Source organism: Ranitomeya imitator, chromosome 3 (genome assembly GCF_032444005.1).
Source record: "Ranitomeya imitator isolate aRanImi1 chromosome 3, aRanImi1.pri, whole genome shotgun sequence".
Taxonomy (NCBI): domain Eukaryota; kingdom Metazoa; phylum Chordata; class Amphibia; order Anura; family Dendrobatidae; genus Ranitomeya; species Ranitomeya imitator.
The window spans coordinates 103677443-103691686 of NC_091284.1; the positions used below are offsets into that span (position 1 = coordinate 103677443).

The window sequence follows — 14244 nt, forward strand, 5'->3', positions numbered from 1 at the left end:
TAAATTATGACACAAATGTACTCCATTTCCTGGCGCATGGTGAAGGGCAGCTGTAAAACGCACCTAATTAATAATTTTGGCACATTATATACCAGCACATAGTTAATCGATACTGATGAATCAGGGCCTAAGTGCACACTGTGTCTGCGGTCTGAGCTGGAAATAAACACTAGGAAAAAAAATCCAAGTGTACATAGTAACGTGCCCATGGGATCCCATTCACTACTCAACTGCCAAAATTCTTTTTAACCTCTCTCTGAAAGGTATGTGTCTGCATATGTTTAGTTGTATAGGAAAGTGCAGAGGGAGCTGTGCTTATATTTACACTTCTGTTCGGACATCCTGTACATCTGTCGCATTTTCAGGAACAGACAATTGGATGTCTAAAATGGATATGTTGCATATCTGATGCAAACAAAAGCAAAGGGACCCTAATTTATAATGGTGTCCACCTGGGTTCAATTATTTGTCACCTTTAAAGAGTAACAGTGGTTTAAATTTTTAGTAAATAATAATGTAAAGCATGTAATTTTAATAACCTTTCAAATATACCTTATTAATGAAATCCAAAAGAAAACCTTTCAAATACCTTCCAAAAGATATTCCCATATGCTGTTTCAGAAGAAAATCCGCATGCAGCTCCACACATTGAATACGGCATCTAAGGAGGGGCGCGGAGTGTAAGTAATGCCGGTGTCTGGATGCAACAGAGGCACGAGGCGGAAACAGTCAGAGATGATTATAGCTCTATTTATATACATTGGTTTAAAGTAACTCTGAACAATTAGGCTATGTTCACACTTTGCGGATTTTGCTGCGGAACCGCAGCGGATTTGACCGCTGCGGATCCGCAGCAGTTTCCCATGAGTTTACATTACAATGTAAACCTATGGGAAACAAAAAACGCTGTGCACATGCTGCAGAAAAATCCGCGCGGAAACGCTGCGGATTACATTCCGCAGCATGTCACTTCTTTTCTGCGGATTTTCACCTGCTCCAATAGAAAACTGCAGATGAAAATCCGCAGAAGAAAACGCAGTAAAAACCGCGATAAATCCGCAGTAAAAACCGCAACGGGTTTTCACTGCGGATTTTGGAATTCTGCTGCGGAAAAATCCGCAGTGGAATCCGCAAAGTGTGAACATAGCCTTAGTGTTAGTAACTTGACAGATTAATACTCAAACCAAGGTAACAATAAACTTGTAAAAGCAAAAGGCAGTCTTTTTCTGTCTAATGTTAATGATCTGTTTGCAATGGTGGTACGTCCAGTTGTGCGAACTACCACGTAAGTTAGTTCTCTGAAAATCTGACCTTAGCGGGGGTCACCAGGTTTTCCCGCTCGGCCGCAAGTCGCTCTCTGATGCAGTCTATCAAAGCCCGATGAGCCTCGCACGCACCAACCGGCCCCCTCCCAACCTGAGACCATAATCCCAGCAGACCTTGGTACCATAGAGCAGAGGTCCCCAACTCCAGTCCTCAAGGCCCACCAACATGTCATGTTTTCAGGATTTCCTTAGTCTTGCCCAGGTAATAATTGCATCACCTGTGCAATGCAAAGGAAATCCTGAAAACACGACCTGTTGGTGGGCCTTGAGGACTGGAGTTGGGGACCTCTGCCATAGAGGATAGCTGGAAGTGGTGACCCTGCTCACACGCACTGTCCTTCTGCAGTCACAGGTGCGTCCCGCCTGTTGCGTTCTCACAGATCTTCTCAGCTTGACTGTTGATGGATGTCTCTTAGGATTGAAACTGAGTGGACCAGGCCTTGATACTCTGTGGACAGAAGGAGTACAGCAGTTCGGACTTCCTCCGGTGACACTCGTATGCCGACATCCTGAGCTCCTCTTGTCATTACTAAGTCATGACATTGACATCCCTACCGATTTACATTTTGTATATCAGATTCCAACTAGTCTAGATAGAAGCTAAGAAAGCACGAAAGTCTACTGTTGCTTTGCATTGATAAGAGTTGTACCGTGCATAAAACCCATGATGTTTCACTCTCTACTTTTGTAGGTATTACTATGAAAATCCTTCAGTTTTTAGTTCTGCTCAGAGAAAATCGATCGAGTCAGTGACTCTGTCACACATCATATGTGCTAATACCAACATCAAACAAGTTCCTCGAAATGTCTTTAAAGCCAATCAGTTCCCAAAAGATTTTGTTAACTGTTCCAAATTCAAATCAATCGACTTGTCGCCATGGAAAATTTAGATCACCAACAGTAAGTACAACATAATGCCCAGAAAATCAAGTATTGCATGAAATGTTTTCATTCTGATGAACATGTATAGAATATTTCTTGCACTGCTGAAATTAGTGACTGCCATTTATTTTGGGATGCCACCTACTTGGGATTTGCACACAATACACAGTATAGAACTAAGACAAACCACTCCTCAATGGAATCGGCGCTCCTTCATATGATTAAAACATTTCATATGTCTTTAAAGGGAATCTGTCACCTTATTTTTTTGCATATAAGCTGCGGCCAACACCATTAGGGGCTTTTCTACAGCATTCTGTAATGCTGTAGATAAGCCCCCGATGTAACCTGAAAGATAAGAAAAACTAGTTAGATTATACTCACCCGGGGGGGGGGCGGTCGGGTCCGTGTCCGGCGCCTCCCATCTTCATGCGATGACGTCCTCTTCCTTGCTTCTGTTGTGGCTCCTGCACAGGTGTACTGATTTGCCCTGTTGAGGGCAGCGTAAAGTACTGCAGTGCGCAGGCGCCAGGCCTCTCTGACCTTTCCCGGCGCCTGCGCACTGCAGTACTTTACTCTGCCCTCAACAGGCCAGATAAAGTACACCTGCGCCGGAGCCGCGACAGAAGCAAGGAAAAGGATGTCATCACATGAAGATGGGAGGCGCCGGGCCTGGACCTGCAACCCCATCGGACCCGGACCACACCGCCCCCCAGGTGAGTATAATCTAAATTGTTTTTCTTATCTTTCAGGTTACATCGGGGGCTTATCTACAGCATTAAAGAATGCTGTATATAAGCCCCTGATGCCAGTGGCAGCAGCTAATATGTAAAAAATGAGGTGACAGATTCCCTTTAAAAATAATGTATTTCAAGGGGTTGACCTTCTCCTTCAGATAAAAACCTACATTTAAAGCCTTTATAAATGTTTTAATTACATGAAAAATAGCTAGCGCCTGGGATGTTTTAAGTTTTATTCTGTTCAGGGTGGGCCATGTACATGGATACACCTAAATAAAATGGCAAGGGTTGGTGATATCAACTTCCTGTTTGGGGCACATTAGTATATGGGTGGGGAAAAACTTTTAAAGATGGGTGGTGACCATGTGGGCCATTTTGAAGTCGGGCATTTTGGATCCAACTTTATTTTTTTCAATGGGAAGAGGGTCATATGACACATCAAACTTATTGAGAATTTCACAAGAAAAGCAGTGGTGCACTTGGTTTTAACATAACTTTATCCTTTCATGAGTTATTTACAAGTTTATGATCCCTTATAAAATGTGTTCAAAGTGCTGCCCATTGTGTTGGATTGTTAATGTAACCTCTTCTCCCACTCTTGACACACTGATAGCAACACCACAGAAGAAATGTTAGCACAGGATCCAGTATCCGTTGTTTCAGATGCTGCACATCTCATATCTTCACAGCATAGACAATTGTCTTCAGATGATCCCAAAGATAAAAGTCTAATGGGGTCAGATTGGGAGACCTTGGTGGTCATTCAACTGGCCCACGACGACCAACTCACTTTCCAGGAAACTGTTCATGTAGGGAATGCTCAGATCTGACACCCATAATGTGGTGGTGCACCATCTTGCTGGAAAAACTCAGGGAACGTGCCATCTTTAGTGCATAACTGAACAGTAGTGAAATAGTAGTGAAATACTCTGCCTTACCCACAGTTGGCCCCTCCTAATTCTAACCAGTTCCTATATTATCACTACGGTCCCAATGTGCCCGCTCTAGTGGCCCTAATGTATTACTACGCTTTCACTACAAATTAGTATACATTTAACAGCATGGTAGTACATCTATATATAAATATATACAGTAGAAAAGGCATGAAAAGTATTACATTCAGAACCGGGGCGTGTTAAGGGTAGCCCCCTTACACAGCCTTCATTACAGACTGCACAGATCTCCTGCCCACAAAATAGCGGCTGTTGCAGAAGTTTGTGACTAAACCGGTCTCTGTCTTGTCAAATTGAAAAACATCTGTCTAATGTTCAATGTTTTTCAATTGGAGGAATCTGATGGACAGGTATGGTCAACTGCTAAAAAGTCGCCACTAAAAAGAAAAAATGAAGAGATTGGCGAAAAATCTGTAATGTGTTATTATCACAAAAGCATACTGTCTGATTGGACATGGTGGTAACGAAGGAAATCAAAGTTCTTCATTCTATAATTCAGCCTTTTTTTATTACAAAATTGCAACTAAACATAAGGCTGCACACAGATATGAAGTGAAATTGTTAGCCTGAAGTGTGTGGTATGCAGGACCAATTGATTTCATGGTTGTTGAATAAAATAAAGGTACCTTCACACATAACGATATTGTTAACGATATCGTTGCTATTTGTGATGTAGCAACGATATTGTTAATGAAATCGTTCTGTGTGACAGCGACCAACGATCAGGCCCCTGCTGGGAGATCGTTGGTCGCTGAATAAAGTCCAGAACTTTATTTCGTCGCTGGACTCCCTGAAGACATCGCTGGATCGGCGTGTGTGACACCGATCCAGCGATGTCTTCACTGGTAACCAGGGTAAACATCGGGTAACTAAGCGCAGGGCCGGTTACCATGCTAAAAGTAAAAAAAAACAAACACTAGATACTTACCTACCGCTGTCTGTCCTCCGGCGCTGTGCTCTGCTCTCCTCCTGTACTGTCTGTGAGCCGGAAAGCAGAGCGGTGACGTCACAGCTCTGCTTTCCGGCTCACAGACAGTACAGGAGGAGAGCAGAGAAGCAGAGCGCACCGCTGGAGGACAGACGGCTGTAGGTAAGTATGTAGTGTTTGTTTTTTTTTACTTTTAGCATGGTAACCAGGGTAAACATCGGGTTACTAAGCGCGGCCCTGCGCTTAGTTACCCGATGTTTACCCTGGTTACCGGCATCGTTGGTCGCTGGAGAGCGGTCTGTGTGACAGCTCTCCAGCGACCAAACAGCGACGCTGCAGCGATCCGGATCGTTGTCGGTATCGCTGCAGCGTCGCTTAATGTGAAGGGGCCTTAAGACTCTGAGAAAAGGCAGCAGTAATAGGTTTCCAATTAGGAAAGCTGATTAGATCTCCCTTACAAAGTGTAGTGCATTCCAGAGAACTGGGGCAGCACAAGAGAAATCTTTGAAAATATAGTCAGAGATTTGGAATATAGAGGTTGTTAATCTTATGTTATTGGTAGAAAAGAAAGCACAGGAATGATGGTAGAGGGCAATGAGGGACAAGATGTGGGGAGATGCTCCACTGTGAACAAACTTTGTGGAGTTCTGTTGAAAACTATATTTTATATTTCTTTTTGTCTTAATTACAGATAACCAATAAGTGAAAATGAAGCGCCTGCTATTGAATTTTCTTTCTAATCATTTTGATGATCTTAATTTTTTTTTTTAATGCTGTTTATTCTAAAACTTTAACGAAGCATTCACGACAACATTTCTCTTTTCTTTGTATATTCTGGCATTCCAACTTTACTGTTCTTAGATGCAAACACATAGAAACCTCAAAGCTTGGTAAATGCTACCAGTGAAACAATAAGTCTAAGTTTCCATGATGACTATTTGGTGAGTTTTTGACGCTGTGTATTTTTGCTGTGCAAAAGTCGCATAGTCTTATAGTTCCAGCAAAGTGAATGGGATCTATAGAAATCTCATGTCTGCTGAGCTTTTTGGTTACGCTGCGTAAACTGACCCGTTTTTGTAATCCACAACATGTTAATTAATTTCTCTTGAAAAAAAAAATCTGTGTATTATTTGTGGATTTACTCAAAGTGTTGAATAAGATGAAGAAAATCTGCAGGTAAGAAATGCACATGAGTTTTATTGTGTTCCTGCGGCAGAAATGCACAATAATTGCATGTAACCTACGTATTACTTTATCAACAAAGTTTTACCAAAGCCAAACACCTGTAAGAATAAAAAAGAATTTGTACAATTTATATAAAGTAGTTTAATTTAAAAACATGACATATCAACAAGAGACAAAAAACAGTAAGAAAAAGTATTTTAAAAAAAAGTCATTTAAAGCAGCTCCAGGTTTTTTCTTATTTTTTTATTTCAGCATTAGAGTGGTGCCACTAACGTAAGTTTCCTGATCCCAGTACTATGCTCACCAGCCGCCATCTTCAGCTGTGGTCCCGCACCGCCATCTTGTGGCCGCGACTTATGACTGACCGTAAGTCACAACTCTCAATGAAAGTCTGTGAGGTCTCATTCTGGCCTCGTTCTGGCTCTCAGAGACTTACATCGAGTTGTGACTTCGGGCTCACCCAGGAGCGATCCGACAGCTCACAACTTTGAGAAGACAATCTGAACCGGCGCCAACAACAGATGAATACTAATGGCGGGGCAGATTAACAACATCACTTAAGTAGTAACAGAAAAATGAAACGCTGGAGGGGTGTTTTAGCTAATTAGAGCAGAAATGCTGCAGAAGATCTGCTACACAAAAACTCACCAAACAATCACTGAGATCTTAGCCTAACAGTTACAACATTTTTTGCAAAGTTTAGCTAATTAGATGTCTTGAATACCCGTACAATGACTAGTTAGTGAATGATATAAGCATTGCACGTATCACATCTATATGAATATTTGAAACCCTCGCTCAGAATACAAGATTCTATCCTCTCCTTTCTTTTTCTTACTATCGGATGTATACCAATTTGTGTAATTGTCAATTTGCACTTTTTTTCATGTGGCTGTCTATTATAAAAAGAATTACAAAAATGATTGAATAAAACTTTAAATCTTTTGTTCTAGAATTGTAATGGTTTTATCAATGCTTACATGTCTGTTTTATTAAATCCAGTGATGAGAGGTATGAGACACTTCTGTATATAAAATGCAGGTTTTTTTTCATTAACCCGTTTGAGCTAATCTCACAGTTTTAGCAATGCCTAAATTGAACGTTTTAATGTCATGCAAGCATTCATTTAAGAAAATGATCAATATTAAAAGCTTATGTATCATTACTGGAGACTTTCCAGATGAAGCCGTCATTCGAGTTCATGACAAATCACGCTATTTCCGGCCATTATCCTTTATTTTAATGTATGAAAGGTATATATACTAGGTGCTCACTAGTATCAGAAAATTACCTTTATTAAGGATAAAACACTAATTTTATAAGATATGCGTTAAAAAGGAGAACAAACAACATATACACAAGAGGGATTGCACTGGCGCTTAACACTCCTTAACCGCCCAGCTGCCTAGTTTGATTAGCAACTGCGCACATATAGGGAAAGACATAAGTAGAATGGATAAAAAGCAATTCTTTATTGAAGATTTAAAAAGAGAAACATACAATATATGAAAATGTATATGCCAGTATAATACATGGTGGTGACGTGGTTTGTGAACGGATGTGGTTTGTGGAACCACTGTGCCACGGACGGTGGAGAGCCTGTAGGGGCGTCACTAAGTGAACACCTGACAGTTCACTAGAGCCTCTGATGGTGAGGTTCCCGATGAACGCCAGGTGCCACTCCAGGGCAGACCAAAGGATGCGCAGCAGCTGTACCCAGAGGACAGACTGGAAGGAGCAGGTGGCAGAGTTTGCATTTGAATGCAGCAGACAGTTCGCATCAGAGTGCGACAGACAGAGTTTGCATCAGAGTGCGGCAGACAGAGTTCGTATCAGAGTGCAGCAGGCAGTGTTTATATCAGAGTGCAGCTGACAGGATATGCAGTAGAGTGCAGCAGGTAGGGTCTGCATTAGAGTGCAGCAGGCAGGATCTGCATTAGAGTGCAGCAGGCAGGATCTGCAGTTGAGTGTAGCATGCAGGATCTGCATTTGAGTGCAGCAGGCAAGGTCAGCATTTGAGTGCAGCAGGCAGAATCTGTATTTGAGTGCAGCAAGCAGGGTCTGCAATTGAGTGGAGCGGGGACTGGTATGCAACCTTACACAACTGTGAACCAGGAAGGTTGATCAGGCACCTCCCCAGTGGGGAGGAAGCAATATATACATAGTGTCTCACAGCCATTGGCTAGGGAGGTAATATCAAGTAATAGCAAGTGCTGGCCATTTAAGAGGGTGGGAGCGCAGGCATGTGTGCCCTAAGGACATGGCTGGAGGACTGGCTAGAAGCATGGAGAGCATGGAGACGGGAAGAACTGTCTGCAGCATGGGTGCGTGAAGAGACACACCGGAAACCTTGGCTGTCAGAGCAGGGATCTGACGGGGTGCTAACAGTGAGCAAAAAAATTCTGTGGCACCACAAGTTGGCAGGCAAGAACAAAATTTTAAATTCTGATATTTATGAGCAACATTGTCCAGAATAGATCAAAATTGATCCAAGAGCAAACAAACATGCATCCAGTGAAATACCATTAATGTGCCACGATGATTGTACATATATCTTCCTAATATAGGCTAAAATGCATAGTGCAAAGTATGGTGTGTTAAAATACGATGAATGATGACCGGTCTTCCCTAAACCATGTGATGGTGCCACTCTTTGAACCCCCAAGTGTTTCACTACAGTTTATAACGCAGAGCCGTGAAAATAAAAAATCTTTTTTTTCCCACAAAAATTATTTTTTAGCCCCCAGTTTTGTATTTTCCCAAGGGTAACAGGAGAAATTGGACCCCAAAAGTTGTTGTCCAATTTGTCCTGAGTACGCTGATACCCCATATGTTGGGGTAAACCCCTGTTTTGGGCGCACGGGAGAGCTCGGAAGGGAAGGAGCACTGTTTTACTTTTTCAACGCAGAATTGGCTGGAATTGAGATCGGACGCCATGTCGCGTTTGGAGAGCCCCTGATGTGCCTAAACAGTGGAAACCCCCAATTATAACTGAAACTCTAATGCAAACACATCCCTAACCTTAATCCCAACGGTAACCCTAACCACACCTCTAACCCAGACACACCCCTAACCCTAATCCCAACCCTATTCCCAACCGTAAATGTAATCCAAACCCTAACCCTAACTTTAGCCACAACCCTAGCCCTAACCCTAGCCCTGACCCTAACCCTAGCCCTGACCCTAACCCTAGCCCTAATGGGAAAATGGAAATAAATACATTTTTTATTTTTTTTATTTTTCCCTAACTAAGGGGGTGATGAAGGGGGATTTGATTTACTTTTATAGCGAGTTATTTAGCGGATTTTTATGATTGGCAGCCGTCACACACTGAAAGACGCTTTTTATTGCAAAAAATATTTTTTGCGTTACCACATTTTGAGAGCTATAATTTTTCCATATTTGAGTCCACAGAGTCATGTGAAGTCTTGGTTTTTGTGGGACGAGTTAACGTTTTCATTGGAAACATTTTCGGGCACGTGAAATTTTTTGATCGCTTTTTATTCCGATCTTTGTGAGGCAGAATGAACGAAAACCAGCTATCCATGAACTTCTTTTGGGGGAGGCGTTTATACCCTTCTGCGTTTGGTAAAATTGATAAAGCAGTTTTATTCTTTGGGTCAGTACGATTACAGCGATACCTCATTTATATTATTTTTTTATGTTTTGGCGCTTTTATACGATAAAAACTATTTTATAGAAAAAATAATTATTTTTGCATCGCTTTATTCTGAGGACTATAACTTTTTTATTTTTTTGCTGATGATGCTGTATGGTGGCTTGTTTTTTTCGGGACAAGATGACGTTTTCAGCGGTACCATGGTTATTTATATCTCTTTTTTTGATCGCGTGTTATTCCACTTTTTGTTCGGCGGTATGATAATAAAGCGTTGTTTTTTGCCTCGTTTTTTTTTTTTTCTTACGGTGTTTACTTAAGGGGTTAACTAGTGGGCCAGTTTTATAGGTTGGGTGGTTACGGACGCGGCGATACTAAATATGTGTACTTTTATTGTTTGTTTTTTTTAATTTAGATAAAGAAATGTATTTATGGGAATAATATATATTTTTTTCATTATTTAGGAATATTTTTTTTTTATTTAAACTTTTTTACTTTGTCCCAGTGGGGGACATCACAGATCACTGATCTGACAGTTTGCACAGCACTCTGTCAGATCAGTGATCTGACTTAGAGCACTGCAGCCTTACCAAGCGCCTGTTCTGAGCAGGCACTTGGTAAGCCACCTCCCTCCCTGCAGGACCCGGATGCCGCGGCCATCTTGGATCCGGACCTGCTGCAGGGAGGGAAGTAAGGAGACCCATCACATCGCGTTGCTGCGGGGGTCTCAGGGAAGCCCGTAGGGAGCCCCCTCCCTGCGCGACGCTTCCCTATACCGCCGACACACCGCGATCATGTTTGATCGCGGTGTGCCGGGGGTTAATGTGCCGGGGCGGTCCGTGACCGCTCCTGGCACATAGTGCCGGATGTCAGCTGCAATAGGCAGCTGACACCCAGCCGCGATCGGCCGCATTCCCCCCGTGAGCGCGGCTGATTGCTATGACGTACTATCCCGTCGAGGTCAGATAGGCCCAGGGCACCTCGGCGGGATAGTACGTCTAAGGTCAGAGAGGGGATAAGGAGCTGTGGGGGCATCATAATGTGTGTGAGGAAGCTGTGGTGGCATTATACTGTATGTGGGGGAGCTGTCGGTGCATTATACTGCATGTGGGGGAGCTGTGGGGGCATCACACTATGTGTGGGGAGCTGTGGGGAATCACATTGTGTGTAGGGGAGCTGTGGGCTCATCATACTGTGTGTAGAGGGCTGTGTGGGCATGAAACTGTGTGTGGGGAGCTGTTGATCAAAGTACATCTATAATTATCTATCTATATAATCGTCTAAAGGTACCTTCACACATAACAATTTCGTTAACTATATCGTTGCAACGTCACGCTTTTTGTGACGTAGCAACGATCCCGCTAACTATCTCGTTATGTGTGACTGCGACCAACGATCAGGCCCCTGCTGGGAGATCGTTGGTCGTTGGGGAATGATCAGGAACTTTTTATGGTCGCTGCTCACCCACTGTCATCGCTGGATCGGCGTGTGTGACGCCGATCCAGCGATGTGTTCACTTGTAACCAGGGTAAATATCAGGTAACTAAGCGCAGGGCCGCACTTAGTAACCCGATATTTATCCTGGTTACCCGGGTGCTGCAGGGGGACTTCGGCATAGTTGAAGACAGTTTCAATGATGCCGAAGTCGTTACCCTGATCGTTGGTCGCTGGAGAGAGCTGTCTGTGTGACCGCTCCCCAGCGACCACACAACGACTTACCAACGATCACGGCCAGGTCGTATCACTGGTCGTGATCGTTGGTAAGTTGTTTAGTGTAACGGTACCTTAAGGGTCACTTCCATCTGTTTGTCTGTTTGTTTGTCACGGAAATCCCGCGTCGCTAATCCCTACTGCCCTCCAGTCAGTGCCCCCTCCCTACTGCCCTCCAGTCAGTACCCCCATAGCGGTTTAACAGTCCGTTAAATGGACTGTGTTACAGCGCGGCATAGCGCAGTGTAACGCAGTCCGTTAACGCTGCTATTAACCCTGTGTGATCAACTTTTTACTATTGATGCTGCCTATGCAGCATCAATAGTAAAAAGATCTAATGCTAAAAATAATAAAAAAAAATAAAAAATCACTCCTCGCGACTCTCCGGTCCTAAGAATACAATGTGGCAATGACCGGAGATGACGTAGCGGTCTCGCGAGACCGCTACATCATCATGTGTTATTGCCGCAAAGCATTCTTGGGACTGGAGCGTCGCGAGGAGCATCGCTAAATGCCTGGGCTGGATATGGGGGCCGCCGGAAGGTGAGTATATAACTACTTTTTATTTAAATTATTTTTTTAACAAGGATATGGTGCCCACATTGCTATATACTACGTGGGCTGTGTTAGATACTACGTGGGCTGTGTTATATACTGCATGGGCTGTGTTATATACTGCGTGGCCTGTGTTATATAATATGTCTCTGTGCTATATACTACGTGGGCTATGCAATATACTACGTGGCTGGTCAATATACTACGTGGCTGTGTTATATACTATGTGGGCTGTGTTATATACTACGTGGGCTGTGTTATATACTATGTGGGCTGTGTTATATACTATGTGGGCTGTGCAATATACTACGTGGACTGTACAATATACTTCATGGCTGGGCAATATACTACGTGGCTGTGTTATATACTACGTGGGCTGTGTTATATACTACGTGGGCTGTGCAATATGCTACGTGGCTGGGCAATATACTACGTGGCTGTGTTATATACTACGTGGGCTGTGTTATATACTACGTGGGCTGTGTTATATACTACGTGGGCTGTGTTATATACTATGTGGGCTGTGCAATATACTACGTGGGCTGTGCAATATACTTCGTGGCTGGGCAATATACTATGTGGCTGTGTTATATACTACGTGGGCTGTGTTATATACTACGTGGGCTGTGCAATATGCTACGTGGCTGGGCAATATACTACGTGGCTGTGTTATATGCTACGTGGGCTGTGTTATATACTATGTGGGCTGTGTTATATACTACGTGGGCTGTGTTATATACTGCGTGAGCTGTGCTATATACTACGTGGGCTGTGTTATATACTGCATGGGCTGTGCTATATACCACTATACATATTCTAGAATACCCGATGCGTTAGAATTGGACCACCATCTAGTATATGCATAACCAGGAGTAGTATGATATGCTGCTTCTTATAAACATTATGAAAAGCAGTAATTTATGTGTTAATTTGCTGCTACAGATAAGAATATATGTTACAATAAGCCCCGTTATAACACATATTAGCAGTAGCAGCTAATCAGCATAGTTAAAAGGGTTGGTTTTAGAGCAAAGTCTGCACACACTCCATGTGACTGCAAGACGTCTGAATCGTGACAGTGTGTTGTGCGAACTCTGTCTCCATTCCCCCCGATATCGAAAAACAAAAGATCTGAAGATGTTTGGGGACTGCCTGAAATGTTGATTCCATGTATAAAATATGTAGACTGCAAAATATGCCCCAAAAGCCACATCTGGTGGATCATAAAGAGATTAGCAGCCCACCATCACTGATCGAGAGCCCCCACATGTACAGAATCCATATTAGAATGTAAAAAAGAACATTCTTCATGCTCATCCAGGTTATAATAATTTATTAAAGAACATTAACATAGTATTATTGACTTTTTAAAGACAAACTTCACATTTTAACTCCAAAATTACAGTTATACTCAACATAAAAGTATAAGCAGCACGAATTACACAAGGTTTTGCACTCACATATAATTAGTAATTCTGCTTGTATTCTGATAGCAGTGCATTGTAGGAAGACAAACGGATGGTACATAGTTATGGCCCAGATGTGTCTGCTCCCAAGGGCATATGTTAGAATAAGTGCAATGCGTAGATGAGCATTCACACTGTGGCCACTTAACAAGCAGACGGTTCTCAAGGGAGTAGAGAATGGCTACTCTGTGCTCAGCATTGCCATATGACATGCAGAGAGCCACTAGCCGTGGGACTTTTGCACAATGGTCTACTCTACTGGCATCATACACTTGCCTCGTCGTCATGCTGTACTCTTCTTGTCCAATGTCATATCATAACTGGAACAGGGAACCTGTCAGTGGATTCATACTGCCCGGGCCATGGACAGCATGAAGCAGAGACTGTGTCCATTATTGCTGCCAGTATATTTCAGTATTCTGAGGAAACATTCTTTGAACTGGCAGCAGAGGATGATGCGACTGGGATGACTGGTCCAAGAGGCAGGACGCCCGGCTTCTCTCTGACACAATCACCTTGACTGATAGGTCTGTCCTGATAAACACACAGGAAGGGACCTGTCTAGTCTAGGGAAGCCACTTGGGACCTCCTGCCCGTTGGACTTGTCATACGAGTTGGATGGTCCTGGTGGTCACCATTTTTATCTCTTCAGTAAAACATACCTGGCTGCAATAACACAACTCATGTCTGATCCATGCTGCCTGTGGTTCAGAATCAGCTGACAGGTTCATTTTAACATAACCATAGCACATACAACATATAACCTGTGAGGACATACAGTACATGTTATAGGGCTTCATATAGGCTAATAAAATTTACTTTATTTCATTTCAAAGTAAATTCATGCATACTGTATATTTTATAGGCAATAGGTTAATAAACAA

At 42.9% G+C, this 14244-nt stretch overlaps 1 protein-coding gene across 2 annotated transcripts in view; it reads left to right on the plus strand.

The window, feature by feature from the left end:
- LOC138672847 (myeloperoxidase-like) overlaps positions 1–14244 on the plus strand; it is an 80750-nt gene that overhangs the window by 39984 nt on the left and 26522 nt on the right. The window contains exons 13-14 of one of the 2 annotated variants that reach the window (XM_069761250.1): positions 2017–2225; positions 5520–6958. In XM_069761250.1, the coding sequence (XP_069617351.1) occupies positions 2017–2215 (199 nt within the window). In that variant the 3' untranslated portion in view covers positions 2216–2225; positions 5520–6958. Of the gene's footprint in view, positions 1–2016; positions 2226–5519; positions 6959–14244 lie in introns of those variants that run through there. The other variant, XM_069761251.1, reaches the window with a different exon arrangement.